We start from the raw sequence: 12,269 nt of genomic DNA, 5'->3' as shown, positions 1-12,269 counted from the left end.
GGCCGCACTGCCATGTGTTGCTTGATGGATCGAACGCTGAGATATCAAGCTTGGGGAGGGATCTGCAGCAGTCCCACTCAAATCAAGGGGCGGAGGGAGCTCTTCATCCTCACCGACGAAGTTTGGGCCGTCGATAGGTTGTGCGAGCGTATCTGGAAGGAGCCGGATGTTTGGAGTGATGATGCCCGAGGGGGGCAGCTTGTCTTGAGTCTCATCCCAGCCCGAATAGAAGATCTCCTGAGTGGACTGAGGAGCATCGGATTCATCGGAGCCATCATACAGATTGCCTCCCGTCATGGAGTCGAACTCAGCCAAAGGGGTGATGTTTGCCTTTGCTCCAAAGATTGAGTACATCCGTTCGTAGCACGGGCACTTACTCTCGAGGATCTCGGCCAGAGTAGGCAGGTCTTCACCCTCTTTGATCCCGGCTCCGGTATTATCGGCCCACGCTTTGGCCTTTGCAAACCGCTTCTTGTAGCCATTGATTCGTTGGCGGAGCTGGGACCCGGTGAGATGCAGGCGGGAGTTAGACTTATCGTTAATGTAGATCGCAAACATGTCGTACGCCGCTGCCTTTGTGACCTTGGTTGTGCCAACCACCGTCTTGGCCCCATCACCATACAAGCGGGTATAGTTGGCCTCCTCCTCGAGATAAGAGCATACATGCTCGTAGTCTTCAGTCACAAACGGCGGGTTAGCGTCCGAGCCAGTCGTCTGGGATGCAGGTGGGGCAGATCCGATTTGGGTGGTCGCACCTTTCGACGGTTGAGAAGTACGGCGAGGGTTACGAGAGCGGGGGGCATTCTTCTTTCCGCCTTTGCCTTTGTACCTATCGGCAACACCGTGAGTCTTGATTCTTGCCTCTTCTGCCTCGGCTCGAGCAAGCTCCGCCCAATGTGCGATCATCTGCGCTTTAGTCCTGCGGGCCCGTTTTGGCTTCCCACTCGCTGGCGCAGGGTCCAGGGGAGGCGATTGAGATCTGGTGCCTGACATTGAAATGGTGTTCAGCGAGAGCGACGGGCTACAATTGGATTGGAGGCGGAGGTCGGATACGTTGGGAGACAGGCCGGATGGGCTATCAAACAAGCTGGGATCCAACTAAGGTTTGGGGAAGGGATCAGTCGGGGGTGAGTTATGATCAAAAGGGATGGGAATGGAGATGTACATACCTGACTGGATATGCTCATTTGGGAACACTGAGCCAAAAAAAAAGATCAATCGAGGTGGGTGAAACGGCGGCGGAGTGTCAGAGGTGTGACGTTGGCTGTTGGAAATGGTGGGATTGCCGGAATCGGGTGAGGGGGGGGGTCTGATGTGGGAGCCGCACTTCTAAATTTTTATGATGGCGGGGGGATGACCAGTAGCGGTTTATCGCTTCTGGTGGTTGTTTGTGTTGGGATTTTATGCTTAATTTTAAGTGTGAATATGCACCAGCAAGAAAATTTTTAGGGGTTCACCAGAAACGTTTTATCCAATCGTGAACCCCCCTATTGGATATTAATCAAGCAGCTAAGTAGAAAGTGAGAGGAAGAAGGAGGAAAATTTGTTTTCAAGTGTTCCAACATTGTCACTTGCGGCTTTGGATGTCTTGCTTCATTTGCAGGCATGATTCCAATCAAGGGGGGTGAGCAAACTTTTCATCCAGTGAGCAAGACATGGCTGTTCAATCCATCGGTTCTAAACCAAAGATAAATTTGCTATTATCTTTGGTTTGAAACCAATGGGAGGGCAGGGCTGGATGGAGCTGGGAGGAGCTGTGTCAGAACTGCAGAAAACAAGGTTACCACACACTTCTGACCAGTATTGCCCAATTTTTTTTTATATCCCCCCTAATCCTTAACCCCTAACCCCTAACCTGTCAGCCGGGCTACCATTCTAGAATAGAGCCCCGCCTGCAGCTCCGGTAGCGCAGCCAAGAGCACCGTAAACCGGGTGCAGAGCAGACCGCAGCGCGGATCTCTGCGCAGCATAGATTTGTTTTAAATTGTTTTAAATATTACAAATAGCTTCCTAGAGAAGCTAGACACCAACGGGACCGCCGCGCGGTCCAGAATCTCTTCTGTACAATATATCCCAACTAGGTACAAGTAACAAAAACAAGGGAGCATGTATAAAAAGACCCACTCAGAAGACCCACGTAATACTCAGCAGACAGCCACTGGTTGCGCGAAAACTACGTGGGCTTGTTAGCGGCTAAATCACTCAGCCACGCGATACAGAGTACTGTAGTACCTGGTCGCATGGAAACAACAGCCGCCAGTAGGCGGCTAAACAATCAAGCCACGCGACTCAGAGAACTACAGTACCTGGTCGCGTGGTAGCAATCTTCTTCCGAGCTCCGTCGCAGCAACAGTAGCGGAAAGACTCGGACACGAATCGCCGAAGAGCTCCGCATAGGAACCGACTCCTAGTGATCCTCCACTCGAGAGCAGAGGATCTCTAGCGTGTCATTTCGAGTAGAACTCTTTAAACGAGTTCCGAGAAGAAAGAATCTTCCTTGTGACCGGTATCCAAGAGATACGGGTCTTACGAGTAGCAAGACCAGTAAAGAGGCTGTGCCTTCCAACAAAATGTATTGGAAGGCCATCCAGGAGAATAGCGAGCCGACGAGCCTCCCAGAAACAGCATAAAAGCCGGTGTTGGGAGGACTCTGGCTCCCCAGAATCATCAATCACTTTAACCGCCCAGCAGCGCACTACTTCGCCGAACATATTCGTTGATCAGTTCGCTCTCAGCTTGTGTTAGATTGTTTTTAGATTCATTGCTCGTCGCTGGACTCCTGCTCCAACAGTAAGTCCAGCTCATTTTCTCTTTATCATCTCGGGAGTAATCCCCATCAATTATATACTTGGGAACTTGTCGAACAACCCCCGCTTGTCGGACCCCAGACAACACAGGACATACTACCCCTGCTTGTCAGGCCCTGTAAGAACCGCCCCGGAGGGCACCTTAACCATTCCGCTGCTCTCGCGGCCCCTCCGTTACATCCCATCAGGGATATAAATCTTTATAAACCATCATCTTACCGCGTCTACAGACGCGACCACTCGCCGCAGTCACTCGTGTAGCTAGAGGACTTCGTGTCTTGGCATCACCGAGCCTGACAATTGGGGGTCTGGCCGGGAACTTATCCCAAAAAACCAGAAAAAATCCTACTATTTCGTCTATCTGACGATTAACCAAACCAAACCTACCTCTAAAATTCTTTTAGCTTACATCACCGTTAGATTGTGTCTAGAAAACTCTGCAGTTTGAGCACGGCGCGCTATATCGCACCATTAGATTGACCTTTTAGTCTAGTAAAGCTCAAAAACCGAGCTCTTTCGCGCGCAACTTACCCCTGAACAATTCTGAAGCTACTAATCCTTCAGAATTATCTCCTATCATCTCTTTACTCGCTTTTGAACCTCCCTAACTTGCTTTTTGCGTTCTTATTTTTCCACATCAGTGGCTCATTTACAACAGAACGCCGAGCTGATTCAATATTACCTCCGCTATCTTAAACTCAGAAACAAAGAGTTTATTAAAAACTACCAGCCGGACGACTTTGAAAAGTTAACCTGCGAAGAAAGAATCCAACTCGGCACGATCCTAGTTGAAAAGAGCAAGAAAAAAGATTTAGAGGCTCGAATCACTCTGAACTTTCTACTCAACGAACACCGGTTGAATAGAATTCAAAGAAAAAAGGAAAGAAGTAAATCGCTTTTTTTTTTTGCGTACTTAAAAATTTACTTTGAAAAATTCTAACAAATTATTGATTCTTCCGCTTAGTGGCCGAACAAAACAAGGAAAAAACAAGCTCCTTTACTGCAAAAGAAGCCGAGAAGTTTGAGAATCCCGTATTAAGCGATTCTGAAGCGGACGAACTCGGTTAGTCCAAGTTTCTCTTGCAAATAATCCGTATAAAAACACTAAAACATAAATAAATAAATAAAAAAACATAAACTAACATGTCCACCCGATCGAGCAGACCCGATCTCGAAGGACCTCTGTCCACCCCCAAGAGGCATCCTAGACAAGCCACCGGCGGCGGAAGCCGAGGAAGTGGCGGAAGAGGAGGAAGCCGCGGAGGAGGAGGAAGCCGCGGAGGTAGCCGTCGAGCCTCCCAAGGAGAAGACTCCGAAGCTGAGCTCCCTGAAGTTCAAGAAGAAGAACCCAGCTCCGGTTCCGAGTACCTCGACGACCACCTCGACCAATCCGGCGAGGACTATCCTCAAGACGAAAGAACAGCTAATCAAGCTGGACAAGACCAAGGACTTAGTCCGCGACCACGTCCTGAACTGGCAGGAGTGTGTAGCTCTCCAAGCGAAAGGAGGAGCGACAGAAGAGCTGCGAACAGCTCTCCGCAGAGCTCAAGAGAGCCAGAAAATGGCGCAGAAGTTGATGGCTCAAAAACAGCTAGAGTCTTACGTCGAGGGTTGGAATCCTTGGACGGTGATGAAGCAACTCTACCCAGCCAGAAACACCGGGAAAAAGCGCAAAGCACCCCCAACTCAAGCAGCCAGAGACAACGTCATCCGATGGAAGCGTCTGATGAAGGTGGCGGACACACTAGACAAAGCTTACGATCACCTACAATAGACAGAGACTTTATTTTTTCTTTGTTTGAGAATGTATACAGTAATCTAGACAAATTACATTACAACTCAAATAATTACCATAAAACTACTGTCTCCAAAATTATTGATTGTTATAAAGCCACGAGTAACATGATTGAGACCGGCGTAAAAAAATCTCTGGAATTGTCCCAAGAACCTTTTGTTAAGATCCCAGAACTGAGAGAAATAGTTCAGAAAACTGAGAGAGAACTCCGTGACATAGTTAAAACTGTTGCTGCAGTAAGAGACTCCAATCTCACAGCGCAGGACAAATTAACTGATCTTGACATCAGCCTGGCGGACTTCAAAAATGAAGTAATCACCATGATTAAATCTGAGATAATGGTAGCTCAGCGTGAGCGTGAGGAGCACCAATCTGCTCAGTTAAGAATTCTGATTGACCTTGTCAGCAACCAGGATGACACAATCAAAGAAGTTGCCAAACAAATCACTCAGTCTGTTTCGGAACAAATTAGCACTTTGAAAATTGAGATTAAGTCCCTTAAACAGGCAGCCTCTGGTATTCAAACTCCGCCCCACATGACCAATAAGGCGGAATCCATTGTTCAAGAAGAATTACAATTCAATAACCCTTTCTTGAACACAAAAGAGAGAGTCTTTCAACATAAAGAAAGATCAATGCCTCCCAAAAAAGAGGAACCTGTTGAACAAACCCCTCCTTACCAAAACCAAGCAAGACAGACCTCATCACATTTGAGCAACTTTGATATGTTTGCAATGAACAAACTCTTGCCACCCATCAAAGAATGGCCCAAATTCACCGGCGAAGGAGAATATGATCACATATACTTTATGAATTACATAGATCATCTCCTTGAGTCCTACGAAGCGTCAGATGAAATAGTGACATCCAGATTACCCCGATTGTTTGAAGGCATGGCCTTAGATTGGTTTGTAGGAAAAAAGAAATCAGTTGGCAAAATCAGCTGGAAGGAATGGAAGAAACTGATCCACTTACAATACGGCACTGACGTCTGGGAAGATAAAATGCTTGCCGCATATGAAACCGATTTCTTTGACCCTATGAAACATGTGCCTTACAAATGGTGCTTGACACAAAAGAAGAGAATTGACTGCATATATGATCAACCTTCTCAAAAATTTGTCACCAAGAAAATCTTGAAAAAGTGTCGGGGTGACTTAGAGCATGATGTAATGTGTCGCCTGCGAGATCCTGACGTAGACTTAGCAGAGTTAGTCTCAGTTATAGAATTGGTGATTGCTGCAAAAGGTTTAGATAAGAAGCCCAAATCTTATGAAGAAAGAAAGAGTGCTGTGTATAGAGATAATGCGCCCACCGGCACAAAACCTGCTGAAACTGCGCCAAAAAGGGCTAATATTCCTGAGTGTTATAATTGCGGGGAAAAGGGCCATAAGAGACCTGAGTGCCCCAAACCCCGCAGAAGGATTAACAACATTGAGGTGTTTACAGATGACGAAGGCGACTCTGACACTGGATCCCAGTTTGATATAGTACATTTTGAAAATGACCGGGAGAGTGTCACCGGGGATTGTGGATCCGAACCAATAGCCCGCTGCAACGTGATTCAAGCAGACTTGGGTGACCCCCTTCACATTACAGTAATCCAAGGTGATTCAAACTTGCCACAAAAATGGAACCCTTCCTCTGGAGTTGGACATGTATCTGATGCCAAATTGATGACTAATAAGCCAGAAGAAGGTATGAGTTATACCCTAGGCAAAACAAGTTACACTACTGTGCTCTATGATGGTAAAGAAGTTAAAGCTCTCCTAGATATTGGAGCCTTCTGTTCATGTACCAGTACCAACTTGTTGAGCCGGTACTATCCAGGATGGCGGGAGAAATTACTCCCAACCCCGCGTGCCAAGTTTAGTAGTTGTAATTCTGCACTTAAGCCTATAGGAGTTGTAAAGATGCCACTAATTTTCCCGCACACCAAGGGTTCACTTAGACTACATATAGAATTTGTAGTGTTAGAAGATGCTGTGTGTGATTACCTAATCTTGGGAAATGATGCATTCTGTCTTTACGGGATAGATGTTTTCCAAAGTAAAGACAGGTTCTACACTATAGGTGGAGATTGGAAAAGGAAGTTTGAGATATGTAACATCAATTTCCAGAGCCCTGTAAAAGGAAACCAAGACGAGAAAGAGCTGAACCGTTTCCGTCAAGATTACATGTCTCAAGCTGCCGTCAGTGACACACTGAGCAAAGACCAACATCTAGATGTGTTAAAAATTTGCTTTGAACATGAAGAAGCTTTCTGCACAAAAGAGGAGCCCATAGGTAATATCTCCGGACATGACATTGAGATAGAACTTACTTGCAAACCTCCTTATCCCCCCGCGCTGAGGAGAGCGGCGTATCCCTCAAGCCCTAAGTCCCGTGAAGCACTAGAAATTCACATTAAGGAACTTCTAGAACTTAAAGTATTGAGGAAAGTAGGCCATAATGAGCAAGTGGAAATAACTACACCAGTAATAATAGCATGGCATAATGAGAAGTCCCGCATGGTAGGAGACTTTCGAGCGCTTAACAATTATACGAAAGCGGATAATTACCCTATCCCCCGTATAGACCACTTGTTACATAACTTGGCTAACGCGAAGTTTATCACGACAATGGACGTGCTTAAAGGTTTCCACCAAATTCCTATTAAGGAAGAGAGTAGGCAATTTATGAGAATTATCTGCCACTTAGGTGTTTACGAATATTTGCGCATGCCTTTTGGTATTAAAAATGCGCCGTCCCACTTTCAGCGTATGATGGATACCATATTCGGATCTTTTATCCGACAAAGCTGGATGATGGTGTATATAGATGACATCATCATATATTCTACGGACTGGGAGGAACATCTTGAGAAAATAAGATTAGTACTCAAAACGGCAATAAAATCCGGTTTGAAAATGTCCATTAAGAAATGCAACTTTGGATTCAAAGAAATTAAAGCCTTAGGCCATATTGTCTCAGGTTTATCACTAGCTATAGATCAAAATAGAGTGGCGGCAGTACTACTCAAACCTATGCCACAGACTATTACGGAAATGCAGTCATTTCTTGGATTCTGTAGCTATTACCGTCAACACATCCCTAGGTTTGCAAACATAACCAAAAGTTTGTATGAACTATGTAGCAAGGATGTATTTTTTGAGATGACCTACGGGAGAGTAGAAGACTATGAGCAGCTAAAGAGACTCATAACCACTGCCCCTGTCTTAGCTCAACCAGATTACACTCTACCATTCATCCTGTACATAGATGCTTGTTTTGAGGGAATAGGCGCCGCGTTACACCAAGAATTCATTATAGATGGAGTACCGGTAGAAAAACCAATCTTGTTCATATCAAGACAAGTCCGTAAAACAGAGATGAGATACGGCGCTAGTCAGATGGAATGTCTCTGCCTTGTTTGGGCATTAGAAAAATTACACTACTATCTGGAAGGTTGTAAAATCATAGTAGTCACCGACTGTACTGCTGTGAAAACTCTCATGAATATGAAAACACCTAACCGTCACATGCTCAGATGGCAAATCGCAATTCAGCAATATAGAGGCCACATGACTATAATTCATAGAGCGGGAGCTAAGCATACTAATGCCGACGGACTAAGTAGATGGGCTCTACCCAATACTCCAGATAACCCAGCGTACGACCCAGAAGATGAGGATGTATTTCCAATCTTAGGCATTCATGTATGTGACATTGATGATGTATTCTTCGAAGAGGTCAGAGTTAGTTACAGTGAAGATATGGAGCTAGTTAAATTAATCAATATATTGGACAATGAAAACAGCGCGCCAGAATTGATTGCTAGTCTACCGGAGAAATGGCTTACTCCTTACAAAGCCGGACAATTCACACTCTTAGACGGCATAATTTATTTTCGCCATAGACATTCTAGCGTAATTGTGCTAAGCAAAGAGAGTCACATAAAAAATATGTTACAAGAATGCCATGACAATGTTGGTTCCGGTCACTTCTCCGAAGAGCGTACTGTTGAAAGAGTCAAACAAACCGCCTGGTGGATTGACTGGAAAACCCAGGTTAAAGAATATGTTAAGTCATGTGAAATTTGCCAGAAGTCTAACAAGCAAACCGGCAAGAGATTTGGATTATTACAAACCATTGCGGAACCAAAAACGCGGTGGGAAATAATCAACATGGATTTTGTAACTGGCCTACCCCCTGGAGGACCTTTCTCCTACAACTCTGTTCTAGTAGTAGTAGACAGGTTCTCAAAAAGAGCCAGGTTTATCCCGCATCATAAAGATGATACAGCTATGGAAGTAGCCATATTATTTTGGAATAGAATAATGGCTGACGTAGGTATCCCAAAAATTATTATAAGTGACAGGGACCCTAAATTTACATCAGAATTTTGGCGAAACTTGCATGATATGCTGGGTACTAAACTAGCTTTTTCCACTGCATACCATCCGCAGACAGATGGCCTAGCAGAACGCATGATACAAACATTAGAAGAACCTTCAAAGAAAGAACAACTTAAGGTACATAAGATCCTCAAAGATAAAAAGGAGAGGATTTCAGGAAAAGATACAAGGTTATACCTTGTAAGATACAGAAACCAATCTGCAGATAAAGATGAATGGCTGCCAGAAGACAACATCCCGGACGGTGCAATTCACCTACGTAGCTACAGAGCTTCTAAACGTAAATAATTTTAGAAAGTCAGCTAAGTTAAGAGTAACTTATCTTGGTGGTGGGGAATGTCAGCCGGGCTACCATTCTAGAATAGAGCCCCGCCTGCAGCTCCGGTAGCGCAGCCAAGAGCACCGTAAACCGGGTGCAGAGCAGACCGCAGCGCGGATCTCTGCGCAGCATAGATTTGTTTTAAATTGTTTTAAATATTACAAATAGCTTCCTAGAGAAGCTAGACACCAACGGGACCGCCGCGCGGTCCAGAATCTCTTCTGTACAATATATCCCAACTAGGTACAAGTAACAAAAACAAGGGAGCATGTATAAAAAGACCCACTCAGAAGACCCACGTAATACTCAGCAGACAGCCACTGGTTGCGCGAAAACTACGTGGGCTTGTTAGCGGCTAAATCACTCAGCCACGCGATACAGAGTACTGTAGTACCTGGTCGCATGGAAACAACAGCCGCCAGTAGGCGGCTAAACAATCAAGCCACGCGACTCAGAGAACTACAGTACCTGGTCGCGTGGTAGCAATCTTCTTCCGAGCTCCGTCGCAGCAACAGTAGCGGAAAGACTCGGACACGAATCGCCGAAGAGCTCCGCATAGGAACCGACTCCTAGTGATCCTCCACTCGAGAGCAGAGGATCTCTAGCGTGTCATTTCGAGTAGAACTCTTTAAACGAGTTCCGAGAAGAAAGAATCTTCCTTGTGACCGGTATCCAAGAGATACGGGTCTTACGAGTAGCAAGACCAGTAAAGAGGCTGTGCCTTCCAACAAAATGTATTGGAAGGCCATCCAGGAGAATAGCGAGCCGACGAGCCTCCCAGAAACAGCATAAAAGCCGGTGTTGGGAGGACTCTGGCTCCCCAGAATCATCAATCACTTTAACCGCCCAGCAGCGCACTACTTCGCCGAACATATTCGTTGATCAGTTCGCTCTCAGCTTGTGTTAGATTGTTTTTAGATTCATTGCTCGTCGCTGGACTCCTGCTCCAACAGTAAGTCCAGCTCATTTTCTCTTTATCATCTCGGGAGTAATCCCCATCAATTATATACTTGGGAACTTGTCGAACAACCCCCGCTTGTCGGACCCCAGACAACACAGGACATACTACCCCTGCTTGTCAGGCCCTGTAAGAACCGCCCCGGAGGGCACCTTAACCATTCCGCTGCTCTCGCGGCCCCTCCGTTACATCCCATCAGGGATATAAATCTTTATAAACCATCATCTTACCGCGTCTACAGACGCGACCACTCGCCGCAGTCACTCGTGTAGCTAGAGGACTTCGTGTCTTGGCATCACCGAGCCTGACATAACCCCTAACCCCCAACCCCTAACCCCTAAAACCTGCCCCCTACCCCCCAAATGGGGGATGGGGACAGGGGGGATCAAACCAGCAACCTGCCTATTACCTGGTTTGCAGCAGAGCTACAAACCACTAGGCTATGAAACATTTTCTGCATAGGGCTGTTTGGGAGAATTTATTACCCAGGCCAGCTCCAATCAGCTTCATCCAGCTCCGCCCTCCCATCAGTTCCAAACCAAAGATAATAAATTCTCCGGCTGGGACGAGTTCGGGTTTGGCGGCCCTGGTGGACGAAGATTTAGAACCAGCATTAGATGTGGTTTTCTTTGGTGGTGCCATGGCAAATACAGTACAGGGCACGAACCCTCAGTGATAATGGTCGTTGAGGCTACTGACACCGGACGAGGAGGACTCGCCGCCGGTGGATCGATACGGTTTTGGACGCCTTGCGCCTCTGGATTGACGCTCGGGGTGCCGTTAACCGCTGGGGAAGCTGGGACGGTTTCCACTGGGGCTTGGGCGTGAATATGATCAATGATTCGGCGCAACACCGGGTTAACAGGGAGCACAGCTGGGGCCGTGTTAATCGCAGCTTGGTTCTCTTGCGCAACCGGACGATCCGCCTGACTCCTAGCCGTGTTGCCTGTAGGGACAAAAAGTGAATTGAAGAGCGCAGCTACTCCGTTATCTGTGGACGCCGTATTGACTGCGGGTGAGGCCGGGGCGCTAGAGTTAGCGTTTCCTACCGCGGGCGGGGCCGAGCTTCTGTTGGCCGACGCCTGGTTGGGTCTACGGTTGGATACAAAGAAGCTGTGCAGCGACGTCTGACGGGACGACACTTGAAACGTATAGGATTTAGTTATTGTTGTGTAAGGCAGTCGAGAAGACTTGCTTACTGCTATGTTTACGCTTGGCAAAGGACAAGAATCAGGTTGCTATGTCACGAGCGGAGCGAGGATTATCTATGGCGCTTTCAGCGAAACGATTCGCGGAGCAACGTAGCCGATAAGAATAACGGAATAGAGATCTCCAGTCAGTTCGAGTGAACTGGCAAAGTAGAACGGATGGAGAAAAAAGGCTTCGGGAAATGGGCTCGATAAGCAGGTTGATAACAAAGAAAAGGAGGTCTGACGAAGACAGAGGTCTGGGAAAAGGAGATGAGGCCCCCAAATGTCAGGGCTCGTCTATGATGAGGCGGTGCCCTGAATGAGAATGGTACTTTTAGTACCCTTTAAGGATGACGCTGGCAAGGCGAGCAGAACAAAACACACGAGAACGAAGTCTCTCTCAACTCAACCGACAGGGCGGGAGGAGCAGCCACACCGCTTCGCGAGAAGCGGGGCCTAGCAGATCAAGGATTTGCTGGAATTGGAGCGATTCAGAAGCCGGAGAGAAAGAAAAGGGAGAGAAGGGAAAGCCTGTCGAACTTACCGGCTCGTAGACTTACAAATTACCGAGTAGTAAGGTCGGAGGCTGGCGGAGGGTGAAGAAGTCGAGGAAGCTGAGAAGGAAGAAGTGAAGTCGGTGGTCGAGTATCGAAGGTAAGGCCCCAATCGCTGATTCTGATCAGCAATGCGGACGGGCTTGGTACCAAATAACTCTGGGGGACCAACTCCCTCTCGAGAGCTCCCCTACTATATGAGAAGAGCGCGCTCCAATCACGGAAGCCTTTCTTCTCCTAACTTCCTGC

General features: G+C 46.8%; 1 protein-coding gene across 1 annotated transcript; it reads left to right on the top strand.

The window, feature by feature from the left end:
• Nucleotides 1-10,954: 10,954 nt before the first annotated feature.
• PtA15_14A167 (uncharacterized protein) lies at nucleotides 10,955-11,407 on the top strand (the record flags this gene model as incomplete). The annotated part of the gene is made up of 2 exons (XM_053162855.1): nucleotides 10,955-11,100; nucleotides 11,239-11,407. 2 exons carry the CDS (start codon nucleotides 10,955-10,957, stop codon nucleotides 11,405-11,407), a joined length of 315 nt encoding a protein of 104 aa, XP_053026840.1.
• Nucleotides 11,408-12,269: the final 862 nt, after the last annotated feature.

Source organism: Puccinia triticina, chromosome 14A (assembly GCF_026914185.1).
Source record: "Puccinia triticina chromosome 14A, complete sequence".
Taxonomy (NCBI): Eukaryota; Fungi; Basidiomycota; class Pucciniomycetes; order Pucciniales; family Pucciniaceae; genus Puccinia; species Puccinia triticina.
The sequence above is the reverse complement of the archived record's forward strand: the minus strand, read 5'-3'. Positions and strand labels throughout refer to the sequence as shown.